The sequence below is a fragment of the Oreochromis niloticus genome, linkage group LG13 (assembly GCF_001858045.2).
Source record: "Oreochromis niloticus isolate F11D_XX linkage group LG13, O_niloticus_UMD_NMBU, whole genome shotgun sequence".
NCBI lineage: Eukaryota > Metazoa > Chordata > Actinopteri > Cichliformes > Cichlidae > Oreochromis > Oreochromis niloticus.
Genome location: NC_031978.2, coordinates 11,863,788 through 11,882,133, shown reverse-complemented (window position 1 = coordinate 11,882,133; position 18,346 = coordinate 11,863,788). Strand labels below are relative to the sequence as shown.

The following is an 18,346-nucleotide window of genomic DNA, read 5'->3' as shown; positions in this document are numbered from 1 at the left end:
TGCTTACTTTGTTTAGTGTTATTCATTAGATTCATCCAGGTCCTCCCTTTTTGTGTTCTAGTCCACCATGACTTGCATAATTTTCCTAAAGTTTGAGCAGGTGGATTCCATAAAGCAGCAAATATGAGCAGGAAGTCACACTGAAACCTGGCCCTGAGCCAGCACGCATAATCATTGGAGTTTCACACATATTTTGGTGCAAGCAGTAGTATGCCAGGAATGCATGCTTGAACGCCATTGAAACCGATAGAGTTCATTTGGAGCGTGTGCAACAGCATCCTCCCATCAGTCTCAGCCTTTTGTTAAACTTCAACACACTGTCTCTGTGTTCCCCTCCCTCTCCTTGTTTCTCCACACACTCATCTTCCGTAGATTAGTGAAGACCTGACAGATGCCACAGAAGCGCTGGAGGGATTTCCTTTCAGACCTGTACACTGAAAGTGGCACAGATATAGCAGGCAGTGAAAAATTTAGAATAGCCAACACCACTGAAGGATAATATTGTGACAGCCACCAGATCTCAGTGCTTAGCCTTGTGCATAACAAGCGACCCTGTTATGTCCAGTGCTGTATGTTGCACACATAAATTATGGGCTTCTCAGCCAGGTTATAACTGGCTGGAAAAATGCCTCAACATACGTGGATTCAAGTAGAAAATGCAAGTTTTCCAGGCTTAAGAAAGGCAGTAAATAGGCCCTGTAATCATATCGTGAATAATAAACGTATCTGCCATGAATGTGTTTTTGCTGGAGCTAAAAATAGATTTGGAAAAAAACTACAGAAGTAGAAAGCAGTGATTCACCTATCACATGTTTTGTACCTAGAATAAGAGGAATGGCTTACCAGCTTGGTGCACTGTTAGTTATGGTAACTTTGAATAGCCTTTGGTATCTTCCCTTGAAACCATCTTACTTCTGTAACTCTGTTTTTCTTTACTAGGTCACAACGCAAAGCAAAAACAGGCTTGAAGTAGCTCAGAAACAGTGTCCCTGGAGATAATCTTTTTTTTTCTTCACTATATTTTGTGTTATCTTAGTCTACTCTTGGAATAAGAAGAATATAAGGGAAAAGTTACCAAAGCTTGACTAGGTGTTGCAGGGCAACTTTTCTCTGGCTTCCCACAATTACCCCTGGTGACACACAGACAGTTACTGCCTGTATTTTCTCTGACAAGAGAATGGGCAGAGGGGAGAGAGGAGGAGTTGAGATGCTTTCACTGTGTTTTTTATGACCTCTCCCTGACTGCACCTATTGTTGCAGGGCCGGGTGAAAAGGAAAAGGGCCCACAGCTGAGAAGAGCTGCCTTCCAAATCAACCAATCCCCTCCATTTGCCTCTGTAGCTCACTAGCACATTGATAGATGCTAGTGTAGAAAAGGAAAAAAAAAAAAAAACTAGCTGCATACTTCAAACATTTGATATGTCTAAATTGGCCTATTTAAAGGTTAATTCAAGCTTTTACAGACCCAAAGGAGGAGAGGAAGAGGATAGACAAAGAGCAAGTGGCCCAGGGAGATGTGACCATGATAGATGGATTTAACCAGCCATTAGCCCTGATCCTTTTCCCATCAACCAGAATGCCTGGGGGCACTCTCCCTTCCACCAGTATAGACAGACCAGTTGCTGAATATTTAGCAGCCTTGTTTCTGCTTACTACAGGAAACCCCCTTGCGCTCATGCTTAGTCAGTTGGCACGGTTACGAAAATACTGCCACATCAAGTTAGGAGACCACGCTTTAAACTCTCTCAGCTACCATGGATCACTTTTGATGTAAATATTTTTACTGGCACATCAGTATATGGTTTCTGTTTAATAGCACCTCTAAATAGTAGTATGTTACTGAATAACACGAGTTAACTTTAGAATGATCACGCCTCTACAGCTTTTCATGTTTTTTTTTTAATCTAGGTTTTGATTTTATTTTATTTTTGTCTTCTTCTGGAATTTAGAGTACTTTTCTACTTTACTATGCAAGTCTTGAGGCAGCTACTTAATGCCCAAAGTTGTAATGGAAAAAGGTAAATTGACAGAGATTAGTTTGCTTAAGAATAATGAAAAACATGATTAAATTAAAATATTTTGAATTATCTGTACAGCTAAAACATAAACATTAGGAGGCTAAATATTTGTCCTAAACATTAGGAAACATTAGGATAAAGACAAATAGATGCATTAAAGTGTTTCTGTGCTGCTGTTTTTGTTTTTTTGCAACTTTTTTGCTCAGCATTCCTGGTTCTGTGCTTGACTGAATGGGATTGTTAGGCATTGTTATTGTGTTCATATATAGGAATTGTTATAGGTATGGATGACATTAAGTTCTAATTTAACAGATAAATGCCATGGAAATATTCCCTTAAATGCATTAAAAACACTAAGCACTAAGCTGCACCATCTCCCAAAACTGTTTATTTTCATTTATAACATATTTGTTGCCATTGCAAGTGTTTTAGGGGTTTTTCAGTTCATTAGAGGTCCGAAAAGTGTACCGTTTTGTTTTTTACCTTGAGGGGGAGAAAGGAATGAGAAGAAGCGTGGGACTTGCTTTGAACACAGGAGCTCTGCTTCTGATCTTCCCACTGTTCCAGTATGAAAGATGGGTCTGCCTCAAGATCCACTGTTGGGAAGGGGAATTAAATGGGGGTTGGACTGAGGGTGGGGTCTGCCTTAGAGGGATTTTCGTCTCCAGTTGCGCTGAGGTGTCGTCTGCTTCAAAACATTTACTTTTCAAAAGAGTGAGAAAAAAGCCACAGACAGAGCAAACATACATTCTGAAATATAACCTTTAAAAAAGATGTCTTTAGCACAGACTACAAACTATTACAGGACCTTTGCAATGCTGATAAGAGGTTCATATTATAAAATTGTATACACTGCCAATTGTTGTTCAAGGAAATAAAAAGGACAGTATCTAATCTTTTTTTTTTTTTTTATTACACTGTGGCCAGATGCTTGTGACACCCAACTGTAATGATGATATGATTACAGATTACACATAGCAGCATTTCCAGATTTCAGCAATACTTCGTTACCTTTGTGGAAAGAGGCAATAATATTTGAAAAGTGCACACCCCCTATTAAATAGGTCCACCTTTCTGCATTTTCATTAAGCCATGTTTGCAGGCTTGATTTAAATCAGAAAATTCAAATGATGCGTTTTTAGTGCTGTTTATATTTCTCAAGAAAACAGACAAGTGAACAGACCAAGTTAGGCTATTTTGTTTAAAGAAATCACCCTAGTATGCTAGCAAAGGTTCTATTTCTCCTGGCATCTAAGTTTTTGAGCATGTGCAGTTCAGCGTTTCCACTGAACTGACATGTGAACAGTGAACAATGCAGTTTAATAAGTTGGTTACCATTAGTCCTGCTTAAAAAATATCTTTTCAGAATAGGCCTTAGTTGGTCTGTAGATACTAAATTGACTGATTTTTTTTTTTTTTTTTTTTTTTTTTTTTTTTTTTTTTTTTTGCATTAGAGCAGATGTAAGGGCTTTACATGTATACACTTGCATCCAAAAATATGTTTCCAGTAAAAGGCTGGTTTGGCCTGGGGTTTGACTTTAAGTGGGATCCTTACAAGAAATCTACTCGAGTAGCTTTTTATTCCTTTGAACTGCATTTTCAAGCTGCTTTCCATATAAGTCCTCAACACTGTTTAAAAATAAATTTAGCATCAAAGTCTCAAACCAATGCAGTGTTTTTAGTTGGGCTGTGCTATACCACATCATCTGCAATAATAATTTCAATGTTTTCAAAAAAAAATAGAGCAAATTTTCTTGAAATATTGTTATATATTTTTACTTTAGAATATGGTGAAGAGATCATAAGAGGTGGACTTCAATCAAAGATTGGTGATATGTGTTGCAGGTGAGCCATTAGTCATACAAAGTCATGTGGGCTTGTCCTTACCCATTTATCTCACCATTACTAATTTTACTAACAAATAAAGTGTCATCTCATGACTTCACAGGATAAGTTAGTACTAGCCATATACCATAAGGCACACTGTGTGGCCCAAACACAGTAGTTTTACTGCTGTTCAGGGTAGTGTATTTCTCGCTTCTGGCACGAAGTGAAAGAATGTAGACCAATACAGGGATGGGCATTTCAAGCGGAAATTCTATACGACTTTTTCTTGGAAGAGAATCCCAGACGAGAACCTCTCTCAAGTGACAATGCGTAGTTGTTTCAGACTTGAGTCATGCTAGCTGGTGCAGTTTTTTTATGTTTGTTTTTGAAGGAATTCCACATGAAACTTTGACAGCTGTCACACATGCTTTACCCATCTAACACCTGAAAGTTAGCAACATGTTCAGCACAATCCTGTTACAGAACCGAAGAAGATAAGTATAGCTGTAGTCTAAGAGGGTGTCACAAAGTGCACAAAATATACAGCTTGCTTCAATAATTAGTTTATAGACACATTTCACTTTTCACATACATGTGTGCAGACTAATGCATGTTATTTTCCTTCAGTAATGAAGAGATGCTCCAAAACATGTGTATATGAAAATATACCTTTGCTTCATAAGGACATAATGGCATCGGTTTTTAATCACTCCTTAGGTAAAGCAGCTAAGGTTTACATAACATTTGTTGAACATTAGTAGAGCTTTAAAATTTTCCTAATAAGATGTTTGAGTTAACAGAGTGCCTGCAAATGTGTGCTACTTTAACATGGTAATGATTAATAAATTGACATAAAATATTGTGTATACTGCCAGTTCTTCAAGAACTTTACTCAAGTTCTTGAAAAAGTTGAAATGAAACAAAATAATGGGAAAATTGTAATAGGTGGTTTCCTGAAGTTGAATTCGCAGTATCGCATTTGTGTAGATCAGGGGTGTCTAACTCCAGGCCTTAAGGGCCGGTGTCCTGCAGGTTTCGAAATCACCCTGGGTTAACACACCTTAATCAAATGATTAGTTCATTACTGGGCCTCTGGAGAACTTCAAGACATGTTGAGGAGGTAATTTAGCCATTTAAATCAGCTGTGTTGGATCAAGGACACATCTAAAACCTGCAGGACAGTGGCCCCTGAGGCCTGGAGTTGGACCCTCCTGGTGTAGATCATAATTTCACTTCACTACAAAGCAGCTTCTTATTTATTATTAGTTCTGTGGTTTCCAGGAATAGGGCTAAGCTAAAGAGCCTAGAACAGCACCAACACAATTAAGGATAGCCCACAGAGCAGTTGTCGTTTAACAGCTACAACATGTAGCTCTCCAAAGCTTCTGTGTAGCTCCAACGCACAGTTATTCTGGTCCCATGCTTTCCAGGGCTGTTATATTCAAACCTTTTGTTCAAATGTGTAGCCAAAGTTATATAAATTGGTCTTCATTTTTATTGATTCCACTTTATGCTTGGCTAAATGTATACATTAGAATAATGGTTGACTTATAGTAGTGCTTTACATCTGTGCACTGTAACATGTGCCTCCTCAGACCTGATGCAGACCTGATGTAAACCTGGTACTAAAATGTCACATAAGCACAAGGATAATAAAACAAAATATAACTAGCATGTTCATTTTGCTAATGAAATGGCTTGCATTCTTTCAGTGTAATGAGCAGTTTAAGTAATTTTTATAGTCTGTACATCTACATACAGGCTATGATTTTCAGATCTTTCTCCCTTTTTAGTAAAAGCAGCTGGTAAACATTTAATAGTTCCAAGTCTTAACATCAATAGTTCAGTTGGACTCAAGATTGCTGAACAATTCATACACACAAGGCCCAACTAAAAATGAATACATAATCACCCACTATGATTGGTGTATAAATTACACCTAACAGGTTAGCTACAATTTGTGTTTCTGATAGTTGCTGGGCTGCTAATAGGCTAAAATGGCTGACTGGCTGGGGTTTTTTAGCATAACGTCAGCATGGAGTCATGTAGACAGGAGTTAGGTCTTTTATCAGATATTTCTAGAGGGCTGACACTGAAGGATCATGGAGCTACAAAGAAAGTATTTGGCATGATATTCTATAGTTCAATCAGAGCAGAAAGTTTTATCCCAAAGCCACTGCTTTCCCAGGCTGTGTAACTAACCCACCATAAGTCATTATAAACCTACAGAGTCTGCTGGGAGGAATCTATGGAATCACTCAGAGAGGAGTTGACAACAGGAAGTAGTAGTAGTATCATTGGTGTTGTGAAACCCGTTTGTAATGGAATTCCCATTGTTGTAGCCTGGGTAGAGGATCCCCTCTGTGCCTGAGGCTAGTAATGGTACCAATACACTATTAGTGGAAACCCATGAGAGTCTCATTACAGTTAAATTGCTGCAAAATCATTTATTCTGGCTGAAAATACTTGTGCATAAACAAGAGAAAAGTACAGAAAATAATAAGGCAGTTCACCCCTTTTACCTCAGTGCCTATTTACAAGTGAAAAGTATCTACACACTATATACAAGGCTTAGCAATTCTCGGAGATCACACACACAAACTCATCATAGATGGTCTGGAGGCCAAGGACCGGTCTGCTGCCAGTTGCTGCCGGGGGACAACTGCTGGTGAGGGTTTTTAAAACAGCCACTTGATCATGGAACCAATCAGCAGCTGCCAGCTCTCCAATTAGGAACGATCTGCAGAGACTCTTAAAGGCAGAGGACACACACAGAACAAAATCCAGCCACCGTGATCCAAATTGTGGCCAGCATCTGCATCTGCATCATCATAAGAGCTTGTTTTCAGGCAGCACAAAAATTTTGCATCAAAGCACCAGCCAAACTTCAGAATGCTGATATGCTCGCTTTTCTTCATTGCAGCCACCACATTCTTCTTTAAAGACTTACAGACACAAATTCACTCACTCACTCGCACATTTTAACACACAGAAACACATGTACAAAAACGTATAAAGCCTTCCAAGAAGACAGAGTAAAGAATACTTTTTTTTTTTTTTAATTACAGCTTAAAGCAAAAAGCAAAAAAATTGGTTTCCATTTTAGAAAATGCAATGAGCAATTCATTTTAAAAGACTTGTATTTGTTCTCCTTTAAATATTTGTTATTATTATATAACAAAGAAAATCTGTTACATATTATCTAAATGTGTTCTGTAATTTACTCCTCTGCATAAAAATGCTTAAACAGAATTGTTTTTGGTTCGTTTATTCATTTATTTTACATATGAATATTTTAAAATATCACTCAGAGAAAAAGGAAACAGTCTAGGTGTTTACAAAAAAAAGAGCTGTCGAGTTATAAAAAAAAAAAGGACATTGTATCTTTTACCAACTAAAATTGTATGGTCACTTGAGTTTTCCCAAGGTCTCTAAACTTATTTCTATTATCTGTTCTCCATCTAGTCCTTTCCACTGCTCCTACATCTTTCAGCAAATCTGGTCCAAGTTTGACACACTTACTGTCTAACTGTATCAATGTCTTCTTAACTGCAGCTGAATATCTGTGTGCTTTATCAGTTAACTGAGCTACTTGAGCCTGAGATGGTAATAAAATTTGATTATTAGTGTAATATAGGTGCATTTTTTTCCTGTATGACTGTGTGGGGTGGGGGGCCATGCAGAAAGGGTTTATGTATAGGTGTGTGTGGATGTGTGTTTGTGTTGATTTGTTTAAACATCTTTATGAGGACCAAAAATTAGAATGCCACTATGCTTGCAGGGACCAGCAGTCAGTTGTGGGGACTAAATGCTGGTCCTCACGAATTTGAAGGCATTTTTGAGGCTAAGAATTTGGTTTTAGAGTTAAGGTTACAATTAGGTTGTGGTTAGGTTTAGGGTAAGAGTTAGGAGTATGCATTGATTCCTAATGGTTAGGATAAGGTTAAGCATTATGTCAATTTGATGTCCTCACTAAGGTGTGAAAGCGAGTGTGTGTGTGTGTGTTTATTGGCAAGTCTTGGTTGTGTAGTTGTGTGGGAGTAAGTCCAAGGTCATCGAGTGATAACAGCACAATAGTGAGTCTTTAAACTAAATAACATTTTCAAGTTTACATTTAGTTACAGTCGGTCAAGGCACACAAATGCCTTATTACCTTGAACACTTCCACTATCTTTATCATGACATTGTTTCTCCCTTGAAAATATTCCCACAGAGTGTAAGTGGCAGCAACATTCCATCCATCCACAGAGATATCAGGCTGTTTTTCTTAACAATAAACTCTCAACACTGATTGCCTCTGTCAAACCAACCAAAGGGGCATTTAGACTCTCGAGTTATTGCTAGCCTTTTGTTTGTTCTGTAGAATCAACACAGCTGATAGGACATGTTCAAATTGACCTGTAGTGTAAATAATGAAATCGGGCAGCTTGTAATGTGAGGAGATCTTGGCAAAAACAAAATTTGTAAACGATACAAAGAGAATCAAAGGATCAAAGAGTTCATTTTGGCTACACCAGTTCATGGATAAAGAGGCTTCTTGTTATTAGAGGTGTAATATTAGATTTATTCTTGTTGAAATGAAACATTTAACATTAGAAGAAATGTGGCACAGGTTGAGAAAGCCCAAATGCTGGTTTGGTATAGGCCCTGTCTGCACATACACATGTATTTTGAAAAACAAAGCTTTTTATGTGCATCGTTGCATTTTGTCCACATGTAAACAGCTTTGTGCTAAAAATGAAGCTTTGAAAAAGTACTCCCAATGTGATCATTTTCAAAAACTGCGTGTGCATTCATGTTTGGACAGGGATTACAGAGATTATGTCTTGCGACATCAGAGTTGTGTGTCTTTATCTCCATTTTTGACGTCAGACTGGGCTACGTGTTATAGGCTTCTGACATTTTTGTATGGTTAGGGTTATATTGCTTTGACATGCTCAAAGCAACAATGGTTTTTGTATTTTCACATGGATGATGGTGTTCATCAAAACAGTGCCTGTGAGGGAAAGGATTAAAAAACAAAAGCAGAATATTCCTGTTTTGAAAAATACCATGTACAAGGGGGTTTTCCTATCTATATTTCATTTACTTCAGTCCATATCAGTTGATGAGCCTGGAAACTTATAGCTGTCCCTTTTTACACACAGAAAAAAACTCCAAGCAAAATCAAACCAATCAAACCAAAATGTGTCACTAGAAATCATGTGAGAACTTTTTGTCCACCGATTAGTCAAATGTGTCTGGGATGGGAGCAACAAAAGTAACTAAAGGAAGAAGGTACTGTGTTCTGGCATAGTTGAAAAAAAACAAAGGATTTACATTACATTTATGGGCTATTTGGCCATTCCAAACTGCAAAACAAACATGGCTACGGAAAAGCATTTAGCTCAGACTTGCAGCATACACCAAGTAGTTGGTTCGTATTATGTTTACACCATAAACAAACAGCTCTGGGGTTTGGAAAGACCACCACCTCCAAAGGGTCTCAGGGCAGTTGTTTTTGTTGGCACCCAAGCAAAATTACAGTGTTCACCCCTGCATCCCTCATTGTGTAGTTTTAAATTGATTTAAATGGACTAAACACCAGAGACCCTAAGTTGTTTTCATAAGCTCTGTGCTCCCTTTTTCATTTGGTTGTTATTTACAGTTTGTTTTTTATTCTAGTTTGTTTATTTATACATATACAAAAGTACATTCAAGATTGCTCCTTTTTATCATGTTATTTCACCCTGAGTGTCTATTAAGTTTTAGTAAACAAGACATTTGAAGATGAGGCTGCAATTTTAAGTATTTTCACTATTGAAATACTTCTGTAGATATTTGTAAAGATATGATGAAGAATATCCAGTTGTGCCCCAGATTGCAAAAAAATTCCTAAATCTAGATCTGGATGTGTAAGATGGGCAAAGCCCTATCTTTGGTAACAATTTAATGCAAATGCAAATCAAACCAATCTCCCTTTGGTGGTAACTATTAGCAAATTATAGTCTATGAATACTGCAGCCCTTCATTTTATACCCACTTTCTTAGTGAACCACAGGTAACTGATATCATGAAGTGCATGCAATTTGACAGCTAAGCAACCATAGGAGGCAGACAGGCTGTGGAAAAACCTGATGCTTTCAAGGATATTTAGGCAGCGTTTTTATTATATTTACCCAGTACTGTATTCCTGGTGCAAGTTTTTTGCAAAAACACAACACATTCAGTGTGTGTATACTTTACACGACAAGTTCAGATTATTTGGAATTATGTTTTGCTTTTTCACAACACGTTTGGATGTGTTTGCCGTTATCCAGAGTAATTCACAGAAAACTGTGTGTGTGTTTGTGTACGTCTTCAACTTGTGTATTTATTTATTTATTTTATCCAGATCATGATGAACACTAAGGGTCTTGACTTCACACATTTTAGTTTGACTTCACTGGGGCAGCGCTCTCAGACCTGGTGTAGTGTTACCAGCAGGTTTGAGGGGTTCTTGCTCTCTTTAATGTGTTGAGCAGTTTTAGGACCTGAGGACAGGTGCTTTGTGGCACTGTCAGCCTTCTGTTTCTGCAGTAATGAATGACCAGCATACTGCTTTTGGCCCTTTTTAAATATCTGCTATCATGTCCTCACCTGGACGGTCGTCCTTTTCTCTGTCGCTCACTCTTTGTATATCCCCCTTTCTTTCATTTCGCCTTTATTCTCCATCCCCTTCACATCTGTCACTTTCATCCCAGTCCCATCTTTACCTTTTTCCTTTTATCTCAATTACACTGCTTTTTTATGCATTTTTTTTCTCCTGTGTTTTTTTTTCTCCTACTTTTTTGTGCATTGATCTGCCTAAAGTAAATTATTTTTCCTTTTCAGTTTTATTACTTGAAAAAATTGAGAATGATGACATTGGGAGAAAGACCTTGAAGATCACAGACTTTGGCTTGGCCAGGGAATGGCACAAAACCACAAAAATGTCAGCAGCAGGCACCTACTCCTGGATGGCACCAGAGGTCATTAAGTCATCTCTCTTCTCCAAAGGCAGTGACATCTGGAGGTATAATGGATGATAACGACACATGAGGCCTTGACACTAGATTTAAATACTAACTTTTTTTCATTTGTCTGTCAGTGTTCTTTAAATTTGTTTATCATTAGTTTACTTTGTTTTCTTTCTCTTTGTACGTGTGCCACGAAACAGCTATGGTGTCTTGCTGTGGGAGCTGTTAACAGGGGAGGTACCTTACCGTGGAATAGATGGCCTCGCTGTTGCTTACGGCGTGGCAGTTAATAAGTTAACCCTACCAATCCCTTCCACTTGTCCCGAACCCTTCGCTAAGCTCATGGAAGGTAAGTATGAGCAAATATCAGTGCTGAAGCTTTGTTTTTCCACAGAAAATGTATGTGAGACTGGCATCTTATTCCAAGAGACGCACGAGAAGCAATGGCACATGTTCCAAAAATAGGCCATATGGCAATAAATATTAGACTTTAATTTTATGTGTAGATTTGTACATGTGTACATATTTCTAGTGGAAAATGTATGTATGGTAATAGTAAATGTACTCTTAAAATGGCTAATGGCAAGTTTGCTGGTTTTCCCCAACTTTGTGAATTTCTGCTGATCCAGCTGACTCCTTTTTTTTTTTTTTTTTTTTTTTTTTTTTTTGTCAGAGCAGTTCACTAGGCCCACAAATACAGTATGATGTAGATGCCCTGGTCACAGTGGTTATGAGTCCATCTTTTCACGCATTGTGTTTGTCCAGATTGCTGGGACCAGGACCCTCATGTGCGTCCCTCATTCTCTTGCATCCTGGAGCAGCTTTCAGCCATCGAAGAGGCGGTGATGGCCACCATGCCTCAGGACTCCTTCCACAGCATGCAGGACGACTGGCGTGTGGAGATCCAGGAGATGTTTGATGAGCTCAGGACCAAAGAGAAGGTAGAGCAGGAGGAGATTCTTTCATACACTAACATCAATATGTTGAAGCCACTGAACACAGAACTATCCTGGCAGCTGGTTAAACACTTGAAAGTAAACTTAATTTCCAGCATCCTCTCGTCTGTGTCGCACAGTGTGGGAAGTTGGACCCTGACGCCAAGTATGAAAAAGACCAGCTTTTCATCTTGCTTCACTCTTTGAGTTTTAGTAATGATACACGCAGGCTAATCTATCATTAAGTCTAACCCCGATGTATCGCCCTGGACTGCTTTCATGGGATAAAAATGTTTAATTGGTTACTTTCAGTGGATAAGGCTAAATCGCACGTTTAACAATCAAGTCATTAATGCCGAAGTGCTTTAGTGGACTTCCCCTTGTTAAAACCTTAATCTGCTTCCTGTATAAGTCTGCTGTTTCTGGCTTAAAGTGGGGAGAGGGGGGTTAATTAGTGTTTAGAGAAACAGCAGGATCAGCACACAGAGCTGAGTTAATGAATGGTGAACTGAGTTTTACACAAAATACAAAAGTGCACAGGTGGTGTTGTTATTGAGAGTTTTAATTTGTGCCTATTTTTGTATTGTGGATTTATGCTGTCTGCTTTGTTCTAGTTTTTCCAGTTCTGCTAATCCACCGTTTGAGCATGAGGTTTTCTTTTTTAAATCTTACAATCCCCAAATTAAACGCTTATCTGCACAGCTGGTAATTTCTGTTGCCTCACCATGCTATATTAAATTCAACCACTATGCAAAGCTCAAAGAATAAGGCTAATTTAGCTTTGAGCTTTCCCATCATAAATTTTACAAGATTAGGGAATTAGTCCCTTCATTTAAACAGATTTCCTGTAAAAAATCTCACCGTAATCTGTGTCTAGGTGGGTGGCTGAAGTGGTTTGACTGTAAAGCTGCTTTATGGAAGTCATCCAGTAAGGATTATTATTACTCAACTGAGAGCAATTCAAGAGAAAATAGAGGGAGGGAAGAATGAGTAAGCAGTGGTAGGAGAGCATAACACTGCCTCAAAAAGAAGGCTCCTGAAGCAGTTTATTATTGGTGAATTATGTAAGATACCTACTCCTGCCTATTTTGAAGATTTCAGTGCTCAAAAAACATGTCTAACACCAGACACGGCTCAAATGTGACACAGAGGCACAACTTAGCCTTCCTCTTGTGTTAGCTTTCTGTTATCATCTCTTATGTTAACGGGTCGGTTTTGACCCGTGAATTAAATCAGCTATAAAATACACTAAAAACAATAAGTTATCATCCAATTTGTTTCTCACCTCTTGGTTACCTTGTTAGGCTTCCTCATCCATGAAAATGTTGGTTTTAATACCTTTGGTGTGGGCCTCTGGGTCTTTTTTTGTCACAATACCCCTCGATTTCAATTTAAAAAAATAGTAAAATTAACCTCAAGTGAATCATATTAATAAATAAAAGGTTTTTGTGTTACCTTACTATTACTGAGGGGTATAGGACATATCTCTTAAATAAATCTGTTTTATAGATTTTTTCATTTTAAGATTAATAACTAAAATGACATCTATGGTGTTACGGGTCAATTTCGACCCATAGATATTTACATCAAGAAAAGACAAAAAAATGTTTGTTTTTTTCAGCAGTAGACCTTTAATATAAACTGAAGAAAAAGAAAAAGTCCACTCCTCCTTTGTTTTGGTTATAGTCATGGGTAATTGTGGGCTTTTTATCACTTCCCAGTGATACAGCTACACCTTTGTGAAGTTTCCTTTGTGAAGTTCTTGTCCGAGGTCATATCTGGTAAAAAAATAAAAAATAAAATAAAATATCACAGCTGATATTGTGACCCTGCAGTCCAGTGGTCATATCAAGGACCACACATTTTCATTGGTTCTTCACAGGGATGCCACTCGCAGCTTTGACTGTGAAAATCTGTACATTCCAGGCATAGTTGGTTTTTGCATCACAGGGTTCCCAGATTTTTCTGCCGTATTTCCCTGGCTTACTGGGTATGTATTGCCGGAAGGGGCATTTTCCTCGAAAAGTGGACAAGACGTTCATCCACTGTCACCTCTAGCCCTGGGATGAACATCAGCAGAAGAAGCTGCACCCATCTCACCCAGACATCCCTGATGGGAGCAAGCTTGTCAGACCTCGGTCTGGTCTCTCTGTTGTGAAACCTGAGGTCTCTTGAATCAAAATGATATCAAATGTGTGAAGTGACATCATTGCCCAGAAAATATTTCTGCCTGTCGATGCGTCCCATAAACTATCAGTGGCCTCATTGCAGCATCTGTACACTCCAGCAAGAAGAAGAACACATCCAGGTATTCCTCATCAATATCTTTCCACATGTCGCCATGGACTTTTTTTCCTTCTAAGGTTTATCATAGTAATGATGATTCTTTTTAGTGACAATGGCATAAATGGCTCAAAACATCTCTTGATGTCACTGACTTTGGTCAGAGCAAACCTTGTGATTCCAGGGGTCATTTTGATGACATTTGCAGCAACTGCCCTGTCATGTACATCATGAGGTACTGAGCTCCAAAAGATCTTACCATTTTTGGACTTGAATCTTTCAGCAGGAGTAGCTTCAGCACCAGCGACCTCCACCTCTGATCAGATGTGTCTGTGTCTTCTGGATGATACTCCACATTGTCTTCCTCCTTAGAAACCTGCCGATCTGAATCGCTGTGCTGCTCTGTGTCCTCTCCTTCATTTTCACCGAAAATATGATCCAGAACTTGGCTCACTGTGAATCTTCTTCTCATTTTTGTATGCTGGAAATTGTAAATGTGCCCTCTGGAAGTCAAATGGCCACTCAAATGAGTGAATTCACGTCACATGTCTTGACATGCCGTCTTTATTTTGTTTTGTTTTTGTGCAGGTGTACTGGAAAAACACGCAAAATAAGAATCCCCTAAAGCTCATATGATTAGGAGAGGAGCTTGGTGTCAGTGTTTTAGCTGACAGTGCACTTATGATTTCAGTTTTGGCTTTAATTATTGCATTATACTCATAATATTATACCTGGGTCGAAACCGACCCTAACAACACAAAGGTCATAATTTCAAATAGGGCATTTTATAATTTAGTGAAAATATTTTTTTTTGTTTTATTTTGTAGAAATAGAGGTTCCTGACAAAGTCAAAAAGCCTTGATACAATAAACAAATGTATGTGATTTTTTTATGCATTTGAAATTTAAAATGGGTCGGTGCCGACCCTAACACAAGAGGAGGGTTAAGAGTAGTTCTGAATATTGATCTAGCGAGGATGAGATGCATCCTTTCTGGATCTCTAAGGCACTTTTACTCATCCCAGTGTTATCCTTTAAATGTTGACTGTTCACTAAAAGAGTAGTTTATATAATTTAGTTACTGTAAACTACTTACTGTAGACTTGACTAGCTCTGCACTTTAAATTGTGCTTGCTCATGTTTTAGCTCATACAGTGTTGGCAAACAATGCAAACTTGGCTCACTATTGTTAGAGCAGCTATTGAGGTCTATAGAAGGTGCCTTAAGGGTGTCACCATCTGAAATCTTTCAGCCAGTTCTATAAATGCGCTTACCTCTTAATACCCGCTTCTTCCAGGAGCTACGTTCCAGAGAAGAGGAGCTGACACGAGCCGCCCTGCAGCAGAAGTCTCAGGAGGAGTTGCTGAAGCGTCGGGAGCAGCAGCTCGCAGAGCGCGAGATCAACGTGCTGGAGAGAGAGCTCAACATCCTCATTTTCCAGCTCAACAAAGACAAGCCCAACGTGAAGAAGAGAAAAGGCAAATTTAAACGTTCCCGCCTTAAACTGAAGGATGGGAACCGCATCAGCCTACCCTCAGGTGAGCATGCATACTGAACTAAGCTAAAATATTCCTGCATCCAAACCTCAAGATAGAAAGCCTTCCTTTTTTTCCCATAATAGCATCCAAAAAATTGGATTGCAGTGCTTTAAAACTGGAGTTCTCACTCTGGATGGATCCTCTCTGTCCCTTTGTGCCATCACTCAGTGGTACAAACAGAGTGAGATTTGCCATGCCCACTGCCTGTCAAAGCTTTGAAGTTAATTTGGTATTTGAATTTCTTGGAATCTCCTGTCAAAAACAACTCCAAAGTTTAACAAATCATGTTTTCCCAGTATATAGTTCTTGTATGAGAATGGTGTATTTGCCACATTATTCCCATACATCTGTAGCAAAATAAAAAAGTTAAACCATATTGTATTTTCCAAGCTTTTAGCCTACACTTTTCAGAAAAAATAAGCAAACTAACACGTCCAGATTAAATGATCATTCTGATGTTGTTGTGTTTGCAACATTTTAACTGTGTTGAAAAATTTAAGTATACATATCAAACTGTAATCACTCAAACAACTCCTCTGGGATTATAATAACTGTTTTACTTGTCCGGCATATTGCAGACTTCCAACATAAGATCACCGTGCAGGCTTCGCCCTCCATGGACAAAAGGCGGAGCCTTCACAGTACCAGCTCCTCTCCTCCCAGCAGTCCCACACTTATCCCTCGTCTACGAGCCATTCAGCGTAAGTTCAGTTTGTGCTTTTGCATATTCAAGAGTCCCTCAGGTTTTCTTAGTTGTGCTTACTGTCCTACCTTGAGTCCAGCCTGCTCAAGTGTAAAAGAACCAAAGAAATCACATCAGCTCTGAGAATTTCACAGGAACTGGGAACATGGGAACGGTATCATGCACAGTGACTAGAGCCATGTGAACAAAAGCTCCAGAGGTAGAGCCAGTTGTTTGAACAGTTTTATAAAGATGTTAGTCACACACCAACGCCCCTGCAATAACTGGGACAAATTCCTCTTGTGCATTTATGGTAGGTGATAATACAGATAGGGGTCTTCTCTGTAACATAGGAGGCACAGAAAAATCAGAGTACTAGAAAAAAGACGTACATTTTTATACAGATCCATGTGTTTAAACTTAGTCTTAATTGATGCTTTGAGCTACAAGATTAGACAGAAGGTCTGTGCTATCCAAGGAGGAGGTGTGTTTTAGAAGCCTGTATTTAGTTCACACAGGAATGTACACTTGATGAGGAATCATGCATTTGCAGTTGTGTACACTGATTTACCTCAGCATTTTATTAAATCTTTATGCATAGCCATATGATACATAACAATTGAATAACAGCCCTGTTGACATGGACACCTATTTCTTGCACATTTTAAAGTCAGTTTTATTTGCACCGCCCATAAATTTCATTCATACATATAAGTGTAAATGTTTATTCCAGCAGATAAACATTTAGACTTATTTATGGCAGCACTGGCTGAAGTACTCCACCTTCTGTTTTGCAGCATTAAATGCTCTGTTTCATAGTGCTCAGGCTGTAACATGTGCATTTCCCTCCTCAGTGACATCCCACAGGCCGAGGGAGAGTTTGTATGTTTACCAACAGGATGTTGATTTGACCAGTGAGGTGTCAGCCTACTCTGGGTTCAGGAGGAAAGGCAAGGAGACTGGCTTCGCTCATGAGGCGTTGCCAGTAGCACTGAGTGCTGTGTGTTACGTGTGGCTAACTTTTAAATGTTGAAAGTGGTTAAAGTTTCCCATCAGTGCTGATTTTTCTCTTGCAGATTGACAGCATTTATCTGATGTGTGGATCATAACAAGACTTTGGTGTTTTCTGTTGTCATCAACCTTGAAATCAAATAAATTAGCTACACAGTTTATGCTGCAGACATGGGTCACGGAGCTGTTTATCGGTTTTGTTTTTTTTTTTTAAATTGTCTTTGAATTCTACAAATGAATTTGCTGGCAGCTTTCTTTGGCCCTTGTCTGATGCTGTGACATAATTGGTGGATGCTGCTTTTGCTGATGTTTATAACAACTTCACAACTAACCAATACCTGTAAGAGGATCTTATAACAACACTGGTATTGGTTGCTGTTGTTTTTCTTTTTGAATTGTTCTATGCAAAATTAATATACACCTGATTATCACTGTCAAGATTATGACATTCACTCTGAATCTTCCTGAATCAGACATTAAATTAAAAGACTCGAAAGCCATCTAGTGTATAACTTTTGAACTACAGTACTTCAGGGATTCGGTGTTTACCTAATGTTTTTTAAGTACAAGGGTCCCTCGCTATAACACGGTTCACCTTTCGCAGCCTCGCTGTTTCCCGGATTTTTTTTGGGGTGCAATTTTGCATGGTTTTGCTTTTTTCTTACAGCGCATTGTGTTCTGCGTCCTGATTGGCTGTAGACCATTGTCAATCAATCTCGTGCCATGTCTCCTGTACAGTACAGAATGCGTTCAGCTTGTCAAATTTACATAAATCTTCAATCGCTAGCAGTGTGACTCTGAAGTCATGTCCTGTATGTTTGTAAGTTTTCCCCCCAACAAACAAAACAATGTCGGCGAAACGTTTTGCACCGTCAAAGGCAACCGCGGGAGCCTTTGGTTTCGTTCTATAATACTGGACTTATTTTACTACGAAGGTTTGAACTTTGAGAGTGTTTAAACAAGACATAAAAGTGTGAAAATGTTCATGCCTGTCTGAGAAAAGTGTATACAGTGTATAGTGAGGGGTTTTACAGCCTTAAAACATCTATAGTAATTGTAAAAATAAAGTTGGCTAC

General features: G+C 38.7%; 1 protein-coding gene across 3 annotated transcripts in view; it reads left to right on the top strand.

The window, feature by feature from the left end:
- map3k21 (mitogen-activated protein kinase kinase kinase 21) overlaps nucleotides 1-18,346 on the top strand; it is a 29,591-nt gene that overhangs the window by 5,720 nt on the left and 5,525 nt on the right. For 2 of the 3 annotated variants that reach the window (XM_025897506.1, XM_005474308.4), the window contains exons 2-6: nucleotides 10,698-10,878; nucleotides 11,023-11,171; nucleotides 11,588-11,763; nucleotides 15,337-15,577; nucleotides 16,156-16,278. In XM_025897506.1, coding sequence (XP_025753291.1) covers nucleotides 10,698-10,878; nucleotides 11,023-11,171; nucleotides 11,588-11,763; nucleotides 15,337-15,577; nucleotides 16,156-16,278 — 870 coding nt within the window. Of the gene's footprint in view, nucleotides 1-3,802; nucleotides 3,864-10,697; nucleotides 10,879-11,022; nucleotides 11,172-11,587; nucleotides 11,764-15,336; nucleotides 15,578-16,155; nucleotides 16,279-18,346 lie in introns of all 3 variants that reach the window. The other variant, XM_025897507.1, reaches the window with a different exon arrangement.